Source organism: Vitis riparia, chromosome 13 (assembly GCF_004353265.1).
Source record: "Vitis riparia cultivar Riparia Gloire de Montpellier isolate 1030 chromosome 13, EGFV_Vit.rip_1.0, whole genome shotgun sequence".
Taxonomy (NCBI): Eukaryota; Viridiplantae; Streptophyta; class Magnoliopsida; order Vitales; family Vitaceae; genus Vitis; species Vitis riparia.
The window spans coordinates 25,239,278-25,256,450 of NC_048443.1; the positions used below are offsets into that span (position 1 = coordinate 25,239,278).

Genomic DNA, 17,173 nt, shown 5'->3' on the forward strand with positions numbered 1-17,173 from the left:
TTTCTTGAGCGGTGGGTAAGCGTAAGTAACGCTTCATAATTTCTGGACTCATGGACATTAACAACCATCTCTTCACCTTTTGATTCTCTGCATACCATTTTTCATATCCATCTTCTGACTCTTTTGGTAGATTTGTCTTACCTCGGATGTAGGAAAGTTTTTCCCGTTCGGCAATATGCATCTCCACGAGTTGTGACCAAACGTCATAGTTTGATTCAGTCAAAATAATTCTTGGATTGAAAATACCTTCAGATTGAAAAACAATAGTACTTTTTTCACTCATTTTTTTTTTCTCTCTCGCAAAGGAGGGGCAATAGTTGGTCTTACGACAAAATATCCAGGATTTCAGTTCCCTGGCTCTGATACCATGTTCAAATTGATGAATGGTAGTTTTTCATTCATACTTTCTTTCGTTCATGTACAGAGTATATATAGAGGGTAATCACCATTTTAAGAATGAGAAAAGATGATACAAGGAAAGATTAATATAAGGAAATAACAACTAATATCCTAATATCTCAACTTTCCTAATATCTCAATATTCCTAATATCTCAATATTCATAATATCTTAACTTTTCTAATATCTAAACACTAAATGATATAAGGAAATAATGATATAAGGAAAGCATTCCTAATATCTCAACATACCATTCCCAGACAATCTCTCTCATTGCATTCTGAACAATTACAGTGGAAACAAATCAGAGTAACTTTAAAGCAGCAATTAGGAGCCCCCTGACAATTTTTAAAACTAAAGGAGCATATGCCTTGTAGTTGTATCTCAAAGCAATTCTCCTGTAGAGCGTGTAGAACTGCGTTGGATTTTATTACAAAACACACCACATGATGGACCTTCTGTTTATTTAACGAAGCAAGAACTAAGATGTATGAAACTAGACACTTGAGTCATACACATAAGCGACTATGGGGCTCCTCGCTTTGTAAACCCCATCATCCCATACCAAAGAGCCTGATATTACAGGGTTACTTAGTGCTGCCACACCAACAGTGACAGTGAAGGTTTGTGTCTCCCCAAGGGATTTGAATGAAAGTACACCTGGTTCAACTTGGATACTGAGTTCTGGAGGGCCAACCACAATTGCCTTGTAAGTTGAGACTGGTGATCCGACGTTTGTGACAGTTCTAGTGAAGGTGCGAGTAACTCCTGCCCCATGCTCAGTAGATACAGCAAAAGAAGGGTAGTTTAAATCCCAAACAGTTCCATTTGTGGCTGCAGAACAAGTGATGTTTTCTCCGGTAACAAGCTGCAACTTTGTATCGTTATAGCCTTGCCCACACAAAAACTTGACGTAATCTGCCTCACCAACATCATATACCAAACCAGGATTTGCAGCCTGTAGGGGATTTAACTGACCTGCCCCATAAGCAAACTCTAGGTCGGTGTTTCTTTCAGCACTCATGGGAGAAGCTGCCAATAATACGAGTTCTTTTAATACTTGGAACAAGATACTCTGCCTTCAAATTTTAGTTTGACAAATGTCCACAGATTATGGATGAAGCCCTTACCAGTTGTCATTAAGGCAGACTTGATAGCAGCAGGAGACCATGTTGGGTGAAATGATTTAACGTAGGCAGCAGCCCCGGAAGCATGTGGACAAGCCATGGACGTCCCTGAAATGATATTGTATGGAACTACTCTTGTATCCCCTGGAACTCCTGTCAAAGTTGAAGCTTCTGTCCATGCTGCTAGAATGTTAACTCCTGGCGCGGCGATGTCAGGCTGCACAGTTACAAGACATTGCAACTAATTAAGAAAGAAGCGGGTACACAAAGGAAAGATCCGGAGGAAATTGAATATCTGAGTTACACTGAGAATGTCACGGGTAATAGGGTTTGGGCCCCTCGACGAAAACCAAACTACATATGGTGCCAATTCATTTTTAGCCTCGGTGCTTTTCTGTATATTTGCAGTTGGTGTGCTAGTTGAGTTTACAAAGGAAGAAGTGCAAGAAAATTAGTATGATCTAAACGTTATCCATAAGCTCACCAAGAATGATAATCAAATTAATTGGAGACTATGAGTTTGAAAAGTACCTAGTTGAGTTTATATACTCATGAACGTTGGTAGTATAGTTGGTGTCCAAGCAGGATGTAGGTAAGGGGAAAGGTAAGGACAAATCTGTGTAGACATCATTTAGCATTACAGTACCTACTGCTCCAGCACTCATTGCTCCCACCCCATCACTCAACTCGTCACAGAGTACAATTTTACCCGTTACCAGAGACATGTTCAAGGAGCCCTCGTAGCAGTACCTACATTTCATGATAAAATTTGTGCATTTTCATTCTTCAAAATATTATACCTCACTGTAGCTTCATTTAAATGGGCGTCCGTAAACTTCAATGAATACCATTACAGATTTCAAATTTTCACCTGGAACTATATCCATCAGATCCTGTGGACGTGTTTGGCGCATCTCCACCATAAATGAGAGGGACCATATCATTCATCCCGAAAGTATTTAGAGGGAGTTCTCCCTACATGTGTAAACAAGAGGTCAAGATAATTTGGGAAAGGACAATTATGGTCAATGCCTATCTCAGATGTGAGATCCCTTCAGTAGATATTGTGGTCAATGCCTATCTCACCTCATAAGTCATGTTGTTTCCTAAGTGCAACGCGGTCAGAAACTTTCTGTCAATGACGCTAGCAGCAACTGAGAGAGACCAAGGCGAGAAATTTGTGATAGAAGCAGGATCAGGACCCGAATTACCAGCAGCATTAGATGTGAGTATCCCATTCTTCATGGAATGGAAAGCTCCAATCGCAATTGGATCGTCAAAGTAGTCCCGAGGAAAGAATCCCCCAACTGAAAGAGAAATTATATCGACTCCATCCGCAATCGCATCATCAAATGCTGCGAGGATATCAGCATAGGGACAACCACCTGCCCAACATATCTTATACACTGCAATGCGGGATGAAGGAGCCCCTCCTCGGGCTGTTCCTGCGCCAAGGCCCAGTAAGCTTGCCCCACTAACTACGTTTCCAGCTGCTGTGGATGCAGTATGTGTTCCATGGCCTTCTGAATCCCTTGGTGATGCAAAATCTTCTGGGGGTACCTTTCCATTACTTCTGTAGTATCTAGCTCCAATGATTTTACTGCAAAGCATTAAAGTTATTGTTAAGCAGCATTGGGGTCTCTCTATTTTTCTCGTTAGTATATGTGGGTAGATGATTTACTTGTTGCAAGTGAAATTGGATGAGGTTTGACAAGTGCCCTTCCATTTGGTTGGTGGTGGACCAAACCCTTCATCACTGAAACTAGCAGACTCAGGCCAGATCCCAGTGTCCAGCATTCCAACAATAATGTCACTTTCAGTAGTTGTTCTATTAGCTTCCATGGGGAAGCCGATGAAGTCCCATGACCTTGTCGTAAGGAGTTTCTTCATTCCATTTGGGAACACAGACACAACCCCGTCCATGCCTGGATATACAAAGTTACAATCAGGTTGACAAACAAATATAGGACAATTTAAGATAATATATGATTCACCTACTGGACAGTTTCTTCGACTCCTCGTCCGTCAACTTTGCCACAAAACCGTTGAAGCTCCTCTTGTAGCTATAGAGTAGATATTCGGACGCACTACTGTTGATCAATGCAATCCATTAGAGAAGTTAGGCCAGTAAAAAATCGTCATTCTTGACAGATTTTCCATTGTGTATTTTCTTTTCTTTGTTCATATTCTATGTGTAAATAATATACTTTTCCCAAACTTTCTTTCTGAAAAATTTATCCCCATTCTGTAGTCATGGTAAATTAAGTTTGACTTGCCCTTGTGTGGGCATGCGAGCTTAAATTTGTTGTCCATTTGATAAAAAAAAGAAAAAAAAAAAAAAGACAAATTTCAAACAACAAAGTTGAATGGCGAAGAACAGTGATAACTGGTATATAAAATATAGGACTCTTACTTAAAAAGAATGAATTTATCTTATACCTTTTAAAATTACTTTTAAACAAGAAATGTACCAAAACCCGACACATGATTTATTTTATATTTTTTTCGTTAACAAGAAAAATACAAGGCTTGAAGACCAAAGGGAAAAGAAAAATCATAATCACAAGTCCAACCAGGAATTTCCTTTTTCAATCCTTGATCTTCTATACATATTGAAGAATTTTCAGCAAAAAGCTCAACGCAAATGTGATCACGGGATCCAATTCTATTTTCTTTAACATTTAAATGTCAGTTTTTATTTTATACTAAAAACAATTCAAGATAAATTCTCAGTTTTGACTTTAATTAGAAAGTGAATTGGAGAAGTCAAGTTTAAGAAGCAACATTGATGCCATGAGGCAAAGTAAGAGAACAAGAAGCAATACTATAATTAGTTTTGTATTAATTATTTTATTTTTTAAGGTATAGAATATTTTAATAAAATTATCCAACCGAGGCTTAAAACGATTTTTATCCTCTTAGTATTAAAAAATTCCAGTCTCACATTGTGGTGCACCTAATTTTTTAAAAAGTTTGAGATCATAATTTATGGAGGAAGCAATTATAAATCATCTTTGGTGTGTAAGAATGCTTATAACCTGCCGGTGACTTGTCGAAGCATGTTAGCGTGAAGGGATGACACCGACACTTGACCTTTTGGAAGGCACCCCATGTACACAATGTACTCCTGCAACCACAAATTAATTCCCATATATCCGTCAGTTCTACTATAGAACGGTTGTTTCCCATGTACCATTTACATGCATCGAGACTAATAGATTTTTCTAGCAATAAGAATAAGTTGATCAAACTGTTACTCAAATAAACACAGTAATGATCACAAATACAAAAAAATAAAAAATAAAAATAAAACAATCGGGAGAGATTATCTGCCTTTCGATCTTTATCGGTTGCTCCACTGCAGCTAATAAGCAGAGTGCAAGCGAGACTAATCAAGAGAAGCCATCGAAGAGGAGATGCCATACTGCCCATTGGAAGGGGGTGTCCCAGAAGCTTGAGGGGCAAGTGCTTGTATTTTCATGGAAGCTGCCTGTTATAGGAAATTGACCCAAGCCTCACCTCATTGGGTTCTCAAACTATCATTGTCGACTTCGCCAACAATGATTACAGTCCAAAGCCAGGTAGCTCTAATGCTGAGGGCGTGGATTTTATTTTACTTTATTTCTTGTTATATATTAATGTATTGGTCGGATGTATCCAAGCCTAGTTTCAAGCGCATCTAATAAACAATTGCAACCAAAACTTCCATTTATTTGTCTCATATAATTGGAGTTAGATTAAATTTCTTTTTGAAGGATATGTTTGAGATGAGTGTTGTCCATCACGTTCTGTGTACAGAAACAGCAATCTGGGTCTTGCACAAAAGCCAATTAAATGACACCTCTTTTATGGTTTTAAAAAAAACTTCGTATGGTTCTTCAATGTCACGATCAACTTACAGTCATGCATTCATTTCTGTCTTATAGTTCCATAATTCCAAAGTTTTTGGTGTATATATATGTTCTGGAGTATATTATTTCGAATCAGACACAATATGCTTCTAGTTTACTAGGTATTAATTGTTGTGATGTTCTGTCTTAAAGTTCCAAGTACTGACAAAATTAGATTATTAGCATAGGTAAGCAGTAGTGTCAAATTGGGTAGCACTAAAGTAGTTGGAGAGAGAGGTTTTTGCCTATAAAAATGTGAACTATGAATATATAAGTAAAGGGGAATGATAGGGAAAATAGTTAGAGATTTGTTTTTAGGAGTAGGTAGAAGTAACATAGTTTTTAGTTGTAATCTTTCATTTTTTTTTTCTTTTTATAGCCTTTCTTAGTTTTTAATTTAATGAATTTTTTTCAATCTATTAATTTCAGTCTTTTAATTTCAATTTCAGTTTTACATTTCTCATTTTTGTTATTATTATTATTATTATTATTATTATTATTATTAGTTTTGTTTAGGTTATGTAGTATTTACCACTCCAAAAGGAGAGAGAAGCTGGGGTCTTCATATCTTAGTTCAACTCACTGTTGGTTTATTAGTGCCCAGCTTAAAATAATCTTATTGTTGACAATGGCTAGAATAATCAAAAGGAGCAACCATGGTGAGAAAAGGATATGTTGCATTAGTTGTTAGGGCCACAAGTCAAGCAACCTTGGCAACATATTTGTGCTTCATGACAAAGATTCTATAAACGAAACACATGCATTTTAACATGAGGAGGAACCTACGTAAATCATTTGATTGCGAGGATCTAAAAGAGAGAAATTGGACCTAAGTTGATCTTTGTTGAGATGGTTAATATTCATGTCAATTGGAACCTCTTTAGTATAAACCCTTGGCTTGATCCTAAAATTGATTACATAGGTTCAGAGCCTTGTTTGTGAGTTGAGCTTGAGAGAAGGAATCTCAATGAATTTCTACTTTTGGATTTTGCTTCTCTTTAATTTTTTTAGTTTTTAAGTACCTTCTTCTATCATTTATAAGATCATTTTTTGGGCTCCCAACAAGCATTAACACCTCAAAAACCCTTACATCAGAATTGTTAATCTAAAGTTTTCTATGGAGATGACCTAATCACTGTACAACTGTTAGTTCTTTTTTTCTTTTGCTTCAAGAACTAAAAGTTTCAATGAAAAATCTGGTTTAATTTCATTTTGTGAACTCCCCTTATATAATATTATTTTTATTTTTAAACTAGAAATAACTATTGAACCGCATGCCAAAGCTTATGTAAATGAACTTGCTATACTTGGAGTGCCAATGGATGAAGAAGATTTTACTGGGAAAATCCTTGATGGTCTCAGCAATGAATACTAAAGAACTTGTTCGAGCTATGCAAGCCTATGAAACTCCAGTCATGTTTATGGAACTACATGAAAGTTTGTTGAATTTTGAGGCCTCTTTGCAAGCTTCATCACCTTAACCATCTTTTTTCCCGCAGCTGCAAATTTCTCAATCGAAACACCACTAGGTGGCGTCCTTCCACTATTGCTAACAACCCTATGGGTTGGTGCTCGTCACCCTTTTTGCCTACCCACCATTGCTGGCTACACTTAAACCGTGGGGAGACTGCCTTCCACCTCGACCATACCTTGGATACTACCAACTGTGTGGCACTTAAGGCCATAAGGCAAATTAGTGCCTCTTTTTTTGGTCCACCGTAATACAACTAACTTCTTTTTCCTTGGCCTCAACTCTAGCTTCCTTGGCACCATGACAAACTTACCTTTGAGGATTTTTGCTAGTGGTCAACATTAGCATGAGATTGAAGGATGACGCCTAAGTAAACTAGGTCATTAGGTGGATAGTGGGTTCTGTGTAGTGGGTCTAGGTTTGGTGAACTATGAGAGAAGGAATGCGTATACAAGATTGTAAAATGGGTAGGTTCGTAAAAAAGAGGCTTGTGTCCATGACCTTGTCTTCTTTTAAGGAAAGAGTTTAAAATGGGAATTTTAATTCCATAAATACAACATGATGGGAGACAAAGAGTTTATGGGACACGAATCAATGCAATGATAAGCATTATGTGTAACCAATAAACACACAAGAACAAGAATGAGGATTAAGTTTGTGAGAAGTATAGGGATGAAGCCAAAGGTAACACAAGCATCCAAATACTCATAATTTGTGTAGTTTGGACTTTTGTTGAAAATTTCTTCAAAAGGAGTTTGATTACCCAAAATTGGTGTTGGCATCCTATTAATGAGATAGGTTGTTGTTTGAAATGCAGAAGACCAAAAGCGAAATGGCATTGAAGTATGATAAAGAAGTGCAAGTCCTGTTTCTATCACATGGAGATGTTTATGTTTAGTTGTATTGACAACTTAAGGTGTGTGAGGTGGTGACTTAAGATGTTGAATAACAAAGTTGGTGAGTGCATGATTGCACCACCATTTGAATTAACTATTTGTATGGGGGTTTCAAAGAAATTTTCAATGGTTTTGAACCATTCAAATATGGAAGTTACATTAGATTTTTGTTTAGGTAGATAAAGTGATGTATATTTTGTAAATTGAATATTTCATTTAACAATCAAATGAAATTATTGGTGCAAGACCCAAACATCTCTGTAAATAATTTCTAGTGACCCTGTACACAAGATTGATGAGGTTCCAAAAGGGAGTTTGTGAATGAAAATAAGATTTTTTTAATCAAAGGTGCATACAAAACATTTCTAAGTTAGAGAATGGTTGTGGGTGAATCGAGTGTGGTGGAATTGATATGACTTATAGGAATGACATTATCATTACCAATCATAATGTCCTAATTACCACCATATTCAGAGTGTAGTGAGAGATTTTGAAGATCAAGAGTTATGTGGTGGGAGCAAGGATGAAAATATCGATAATCACAGATATATCAGTACTTCGATTTTACGGATATATCGAAGATATGTTGGTGGATATTTTGGAAAAAAATATTGATAAGCCTAAAATTGATCAAAATTTATAAAAATATAAGAAAATTTTCATAAAAATGTAATTAGAAGTATAATGATATTTTTAAGTTGTTTTATTAAATAATTTGATATATGTATAATATGATTTATCATATTTGATAATAATATCGTATGCATCGATAAAAATATAAATTTATAAGTGTACATTTATTATTAAATTACATCTAATATTATGATATTTGATTGTAATATGTCTAATTTTAAAATATATATTAATATTAAAATTATGATTCATTTAATTCAATTATATTAAACAATATAAAATAAATTATGATATATGTATAATTTTTTAATATTTAATTAATTATTAATGATATTAAAAACATTATGAAGAAAATTATATAATTTTATATTTTTGATAATCAATTAAAAGAAAATTTTACATTTAATTATAAAATAATTATAATTAATTTGCTCTTTAAAATATTTTTTTAATATTTTTTTTTATGTAATGACTTTAACTATATATATGTTTAGTGTATATTATATAATAAGGGTAAGTTTACCCGGATGGTAAGTGGGTTGAACCTCAAACCTTTTGGTTTTGGGTTTTTCCATGAAATATCATATCAATTATCGCGATATTTTCCTCGTTGGGTGAGAGGCACCCAAATCAACTATCTAAGTGATTAGGAGTCATGTCATTATGTGGTGGGAGGCATCCAAGTCAACTATCCAAGTGTCATGGTCTTCGGCTTGATCATTGGCCATGTAGTTGGCTCAAGGTGAGAAGTTTGGTGGTGGCTGTGAACGACATACCTTGGCACTATGACCAACTTTGTCACATAGTTGACAAAGATGTTAATTATTGCCATTATTGGTATGCCAGTAATGCTGCTAGGAATTGAAATTGCCTTGATTGGAGAATTTTGATTACCTTAAACATTTCTTATGCCTTGATAGCAAAAAATATTTTTGTTGTTGCCAAAAGTGTTGGTTGACCTTTTGTTGTTGAAATTGCTTCCGGTCCACCAAATTTTTCACTGTTCCCTTTATTATTAGGGAATTTTTTTTTATGAAATATGAGAAGTAACTGGCGAAGTTTTCTTTCCGGCGTCATGTTGCTTTAGAAGAGTTTTTTAATCCTGTAGTTTGTCATGAAGTTTTTCAAATGTCATTAGTGAGTCTCTGGCTCGAATGACGACACTAATTTCTTTAAGATCATTGCCTAGCTTGTTGAGAACATGGATTATGAGTTATCTTCATTGAGAGGATAGCCAATGAGAGCAAGATCATCAACAATGGTTTTAATGGCTTGTATGTATTCAACAATGGATTGAGAATCCTTGGTTGTCTTCATCAGAATATTACGCAGCCTGAGCATTCTAGTGTGTGCTTGGTTTGCATAGGTGGTCTCCAATTTCTTCCATGCTTCATGGGATGTTGTAGAGGAGATAAGTGGTGCAACAACCCATGTGACTGATGCAAGAATGACATGGAGAATTAGACGATCTTGTCATTTCCATAACTTGCACTTGGAATTGAAGATTAGCATTGTGCAACCAGATCATGGGATGGTTTCGGGAGGACAAGGAGTTGTGCCACCGAGGAAGCCTAGTAGATCATATCTAAAGAGAAGATAGGTGAACTGAGGTCTCCATGACACATAGTTCACTTTGATGAGTTTGAAAGACATTTATGTGGCAGTGTTGATGGAATGAGGGTGTTTGGTTGAGATGGGAGGTTGTTTTCGGTTGTGAGAACAACTGGATTTTCAAAGGGGGAAGAGATTTCATCAGCCATAATTGATGGATGTGAGGTAGTTTTAGAGAGAAAGAAAAATGAGAAGGACGATGGAGGCTACTCGACGTGCATTGTAGGTTTGCTTAGAGCAAGTAGGGTTCTGATATCATGTTAGGCTGGTAGGAATGATGAAAGAAGAGCCTTGTGGTTTCACTTTGTTATTGACTGTATTATATACAGCTTACAAAAGATATGGGTGAATCGAGATTGAGGGTGAGAATATGGGTAGGAGATTGAGAGAGAATACGTAGTGATTCCAAATCAATGGATCTTCCTTTCAGTAGCGACATTTATGGTGATAAGATTAGCGGATGTGATGACAGCAATGGAGACATTTAAGATAGCGGAGATGGTGATTCCAGATTGATTTTCAACCCAATCAAAATCCATTTGAAAAAGAGATTAAAACTGAACGACTTTGATACTATAACAATAAAGATTTGAAAAAAATAATATTATGTAATGCATTAATTTGGCAATACATTTGTGTTTACATACAAGCTATAGTCCATTTACGGTAACTCTGAAGGAAATTAGTTTATATAGAATTTCACATTGACTAATTTAAATTCACTATGAGCAGAATTAAATTAAAATCAAATCCCTTGACTTACGGAGCTGGAATGGGATAAAATTTAATAAGATCCCCTGACTTGAACCGATGAGTCTCTAACAAAGAAAATCATTTTTCAGTGTAAACCAGGAGTTCTGCCTTCTAGTCCCAACATGGGATCCAAAATGGAGGTGAAGACGCTTAATTTTCTTGAGATTAAAATCTGGGAATTTTGGACATTACATTATTGCTTGAAATTAATCTCTAGTGCTTTTTAAGTCATATCGTTTCTGAAGTTCACAAGATTTTCGCATTTAAGTAGCATAAAACCGAGTACCTTTCCTACACAATCTCTCTCATTGCATTCTGAACAATTATAGTAGAAACAAATCAGAATAATTTCAGAGTAGCAATTAGGAGCCTCCTGATGTCAATTTATGAAACTATCGGAGCATATGCCATGTATCTCAAAGCATTTCTCCTATAGAGCGAATAGAATTGCGTTGGATTTTATTACAATACATACCACATCTCTTCTGTTTATTCAATTAAATAAGAACCAACTAAGATGTATGAAACTAGATATTTGACTAAAAAACATAAGCAACTATGGGGCTCCTCACTTTGTAAACCCCATCATCCCACACCAAAGAGCCTGATATTACAGGGTTACTTAGTGCTGCCACACCAACAGTGACAGTGAAGGTTTGCGTCTCCCCAAGGGATTTGAATGAAAGTACACCTGGTTCAACTTTGATACTGAACTCTGGAGGGCCAACCACAATTGCCTTGTAAGTTGAGACTGGTGATCCGACGTTTGTGACAGTTCTAGTGAAGGTGCGATTAACTCCTGCCTCATGCTCAGTAGATATAGCAAAAGAAGGGTAGTTTAAATCCCAAACAGTTCCATTTGTGGCCGCAGAACAAGTGATGTTTTCTCCCGTGACAAGGTGCAACTTTGTAGTGTTATAGCCTTGTCCACACAAAAACTTGATGTAATCTGCCTCCCCAGCATCATACACCAAACCAGGATTTGCAGCCTGTAGGGGATTCAACTGACCTGCCCCATAAGAAAACTCCAGGTCGGTGTTGGTTTCAGCACTCAAGGGTGAAGCTGCCAATGGCAATGGAAACATGAGCATTAGTTACAGATACGGGTTCTTTTAGTACTTCAACTTGTCTGTCTACAAAAGCAGCTTTCAAAAAGAGTACTTGAACAAGATACTCTGCCTAAAAAATTTTAGTTTGAAAAATGCCCACAGATTATGGATGAAGCCCTTACCAGTTGTCATTAAGGCAGACTTGATAGCAGCAGGAGACCATGTTGGGTGAAATGATTTAACGTAGGCAGCAGCCCCGGAAGCATGTGGACAAGCCATGGACGTCCCTGAAATGATATTGTATGGAACTACTCTTGTATCCCCTGGAACTCCTGTCAAACTTGAAGCTTCTGTCCATGCTGCTAGAATGTCAACTCCTGGCGCGGCGATGTCAGGCTGCACAGTTACAAGACATTGCAACTAATTAAGAAAGAAGCGGGTACACAAAGGAAAGATCCGGAGGAAATTGAATATCTGAGTTACACTGAGAATGTCACGGGTAATAGGGTTTGGGCCCCTCGACGAAAACCAAACTACATATGGTGCCAATTCATTTTTAGCCTCGGTGCTTTTCGGTATATTTGCGGTTGGTGTGCTGTTTACAAAGGAAGAAGTGCAAGAAAATTAGTATGATCTAAACGTTATCCATAGGCTCACCAAGAATGATAATCAAATTAATTGGAGACTATGAGTTTGAAAAGTACCTAGTTGAATTTATATACTCATGAACGTTGGTAGTATAGTTGGAGTCCAAGCAGGATGTAGGTAAGGGGAAAGCTAAAGACAAATCTGTGTAGACATCATTTAGCATTACAGTACCTACTGCTCCAGCACTCATTGCTCCCACCCCATCACTCAACTCGTCACAGAGTACAATTTTACCCGTTACCAGAGACATGTTCAAGGAGCCCTCGTAGCAGTACCTACATTTCATGATAAAATTTGTGCATTTTCATTCTTCAAAATATTATACCTCACTGAAGCTTCATTTAAATGGGCGTCCGTAAACTTCAATGAATACCATTACAGATTTCAAATTTTCACCTGGAACTATATCCATCAGATCCTGTGGACGTGTTCGGCGCATCTCCACCATAAATGAGAGGGACCATATCATTCATCTCGAAAGTATTTAGAGGGAGTTCTCCCTACATGTGTAAACAAGAGGTCAAGATAATTTGGGAAAGGACAATTATGGTCAATGCCTATCTCAGATGTGAGATCCCTTCAGTAGATATTGTGGTCAATGCCTATCTCACCTCATAAGTCATGTTGTTTCCTAAGTGCAACGCGGTCAGAAACTTTCTGTCAATGACGCTAGCAGCAACTGAGAGAGACCAAGGCGAGAAATTTGTGATAGAAGCAGGATCAGGACCCGAATTACCAGCAGCATTAGATGTGAGTATCCCATTCTTCATGGAATGGAAAGCTCCAATCGCAATTGAATCTTCAAAGTAATCCAGAGGAAAGGATCCCCCAACTGAAAGAGAGATAATATTAACTCCATCCGCAATTGCATCATCAAACGCTGCAAGGATATCTGCATCATAACAACCATCTGCCCAACATATCTTATACACTGCAATGCGGGCTGAAGGAGTCCCTCCTCGAGCTGTTCCTGCGCCAAGGCCCAGTAAGCTTGCCCCACTAACTACGTTTCCAGCTGCTGTGGATGCAGTATGTGTCCCATGGCCTTCTGTATCTCTTGGTGATGCAAAATCTTCTGGGGGTACATTTCCATCACTCCTGTAGTATCTAGCTCCAATGATTTTACTGCATAGCATTAAATTTTTTGTTAAGCAGCATTGGGGTCTCTCTGTATATCTCATTAGTGTATGTGTGCAGATGAAATTATAAAGAAGAAAAAAAAAGGATCATTTACTTGTTGCAGGTGAAATTGGATGAGGTTTGACAAGTGCCCTGCCATTTGGTTGGTGGTGGACCATACCCTTCATCACTGAAACTATCAGCCTCAGGCCAGATCCCAGTGTCCAGCATTCCAACAATAATGTCACTTTCAGTAGTTGTTCTATTAGCTTCCAGGGGGAAGCCGATGAAGTCCCACGACCTTGTGGTAAGGAGTTTCTTCTTTCCATTTGGGAACACAGACACAACCCCGTCCATGCCTGGATATACAAAGTTACAATCAGGTTGACAAACAAATATAGGACAATTTAAGATGATATATAATTCACCCACCGGACAGTTTCTTCGACTCCTCCTCGGTCAACTTTGCGACAAATCCGTTGAAGCTCTTCTTGTAGCTATGGAGGAGATATTGGGAGGCACTACTGTTGAATGCAATCCATTAGAGAAGTTAGGCCACTAAAAGGTCTTCATTCTTGCCAGATTTTCCGGTGTGGTTTTCTTTTCTTCTATCATAATCTGTGTGTATATAATATACTTTTCCATCTGAAGTTCCATTTTTTTCCCAAACCTTAGAAAAATTTATCCCCATGATGCAATCCTGGTAAATTGAGTTTGACTTGCCCTTCTGTGGGCATGCAAACTTAAAGTTGATGTCGGTTTGAAAAAAATACAAATTTAAAGAACAAAGTTTCATGACAAAAAATTGTAGTAACTTACCTGTAAAATGTGGTAACTTTTACGAAAAAAAGTATGGATTTATCTTATATTTTAAAATATTATGTTTAAAAATTTTTAAATTTGATATAATAAACCATTTTTAATACCTCTATTTAAAAGATTTATAAAAATCATTATATTTTAAAAATAAATTTATAAAAATTCTTGCATTCTTTGTTGAAGTTATTATTATTATTATTTTTATTTTTAAAAAACAGACAATAAGAAATATATCTCAAAGGTGCTTTATTATTTATTTTATTTTCTTTTGATTAACAAAAATAAAAAATAAATACAATAATAAAAGACCAAAGGGAAAAAAAAAAGGGTATGTTTGAGAACTATTTTTGAAAACAATTCTAGAAAATAATTTTTGAGAAATTTTTTTGAAAATTGTTCTATGATTTTTATATAACAAAAGTTTATTTGAAAATCTAAAATGTTTTTAACCAGTTTTTAATGTTTTTAAATATGGTTTCAAAATAATTTTTATATCTAGTGTTTTATTTTTAATCATTTTACATGTTTTTATAATTATTTTTTAAAACAACCATAAAAAAAAAAAGTATAAAACAATAGAAAATAATTAAAAGATGTTATTTAAAAACACCATACTTTCTGTTTTTAAAATATAAAATATAAAACAATTTTTCGTTACGAACGTGTTTTCTGTGTTTTTTTAGAACAAAAAATTATTCTTAAAAACAATTCCCAAATACACCTGTAATCATCCAACTAAGAATTTCCTTTTCAATCTTTCATCTTCAATGCATATGGAAGAATTTTCAGCAAAAAGCTCAATGCAAATGTAATCATGGTATCCTATTCTTGGAAATACCATGTCACAAACATACAAAAACACCACAAAAGATCTATTTTCTTTAACATTTCAATGTCAAATTTTATTTCATTTTTTTATTTATACGAAAAACAATTCAAGACAACTTTAACTATAAATCATAAATCATCTTTGTTTCTTTTTTTCTTTCTTTTTTTTTTTTGAAAAAAAAGAAGCTAATTACCTGCCGGTGACTTGTTGAAGTATGTTAGCGTGGAGGGATGACGCCGACACTTGACCTTTTGGAAGGTCACCCATGTACACAATGTACTCCTGCAACCACAAATTCTCGTAAATCCATCAGTTCTATTATAAAACAATTGTATCCCATGCACCATTTACATGCATCGACTGTTTCTCAAATATACTCAGTGACCATCACAAAATACAAAGAAAAATAAAATAAAATGGCAGCAGGGTCCATAAGAGAGATTATTTGCCTTTCGATCTTTGTTGGCTGCTCCACTGCAGCTAATAAGCAGAGTGCAAGCAAGACTAATCAAGAGAAGCCACGAAGGGGGACATGCCATATTGCCCATTCGAATTTGAAAGGGGAGTCCCAGAAGCTTGAGGGGTAAGTGCTTGTATTTGCATGGAAGCTACCTTTTATAGGAAATTGACCCAACCCCCCTCATTGGGTTCTCAAACTATCATTGCTAACCTCGCCAACAAATATTACAGTCCAAAGCCGGCTAACTCTAATCCTGAGGGCCTGGATTTTGTTTTACTTTATTTTAATGTAGTGACCGAATGTATCTACACCTAGTTTCTAATGCTTCTGATCACGATTACTGCCAACAGTTCCATTAATTTTCTCATATATTATTAAAATTTTTTTTGGAGGATATGTTTAAGATGCATGCATGAGTGTTGTCCATCACGGTTGTGTGTACAGAAACAGCAATCTGGGTCTTGCACAAAATCAAATTAAATGACACCTCTTTTATTTATTTTTTAAAAAAGAAATCCGAGTAGGTCTTCATTATTATGATCAACTTACTGTCATGCATTCATTTCTATCTTATAGTTCCATAGTTCCAATGTTTTTGGCAATTATATATATGTTCTGGAGTATTACGTTGAATCAGACACAATATCGGTCTACTTTACTAGATATATTCCATCATTCTACAGCTACGAAGCAGAGTCTATGCTCTTATCTGTTCTTCAATGCTAGCTAGCTTCTGCCCGAGTCAATGATAAAGTGCTTAGAACGACTTGAATTTTTATTTAGCCTGGTCGCACAGGCCTTATATGTTGTCTTTAGAAGTTATCTTTAATTAACTTCAATATATATCAAATATTAATGCAATGATATAAAAAAATACGTATAACGATAATGATCAAAGTAAATTATTGGTTTGAGACCCTAAATATCTGTGTAAATAATTTCTAGTGGTTTTGTACACGAGATTGATGAGGATCCAAAAATGAATTTGTGAATAGAAAGAAGAATTTTTTAATCAAGGGTGCACACAAAACATTGCTAAGTGAGAAAGTAGTTGTGGGTGAATTGTGCGGTGGAATTAACATGAGTTATGGGAATGCCATTACCATTACCAATCATAATGTCCTTATTATCACCATATTCGGAGTATGGTAAGAGATTTTGATGATCAGGAGTTATGTGGTGGGAGGCACCCAAATCAATTATCCAAGTGCCACCGTCTTCGGCTTGATCACTAGCCATGTAGTTGGCTCGAGGAAACAACTGTGGTGGTGGGCATGCATGGTATACCTTGACACTATGACCAACTTTGTCACAGTTGACAAACAATTTGACGTTGATTGTTATCGTTGGTGGTATACCAGTAATGCTACTAGGAATTGAAATTGCCTTGATTGAAGAATCTTTGATTACCCTAAATAGTCCTTTTGCCCTAATGGTAAAAAATATTTTTGTTGCCAAAAGTATTGGTTG

General features: G+C 36.0%; 2 protein-coding genes across 2 annotated transcripts; both read right to left on the minus strand.

Moving 5' to 3' along the window:
- Positions 1-894: 894 nt before the first annotated feature.
- Positions 895-4,676, minus strand: LOC117928457 (cucumisin-like). Its single transcript, XM_034848336.1, has 9 exons — positions 4,564-4,676; positions 3,524-3,615; positions 3,207-3,450; positions 2,612-3,125; positions 2,397-2,500; positions 2,057-2,275; positions 1,830-1,941; positions 1,529-1,742; positions 895-1,430 (listed from the first exon to the last, which is right to left on the minus strand). Exons 1-9 carry the CDS (start codon positions 4,674-4,676, stop codon positions 895-897), a joined length of 2,148 nt encoding a protein of 715 aa, XP_034704227.1.
- A 6,549-nt stretch (positions 4,677-11,225) lies between these two features.
- Positions 11,226-15,765, minus strand: LOC117929206 (cucumisin-like). The gene is made up of 10 exons (XM_034849480.1): positions 15,693-15,765; positions 15,437-15,525; positions 14,028-14,119; positions 13,711-13,954; positions 13,088-13,601; positions 12,873-12,976; positions 12,533-12,751; positions 12,312-12,423; positions 12,011-12,224; positions 11,226-11,842 (listed from the first exon to the last, which is right to left on the minus strand). The coding sequence occupies exons 2-10, from the start codon at positions 15,508-15,510 to the stop codon at positions 11,319-11,321; spliced, it is 2,097 nt and encodes a 698-aa protein (XP_034705371.1). The 5' UTR covers positions 15,511-15,525; positions 15,693-15,765; the 3' UTR covers positions 11,226-11,318.
- Positions 15,766-17,173: the final 1,408 nt, after the last annotated feature.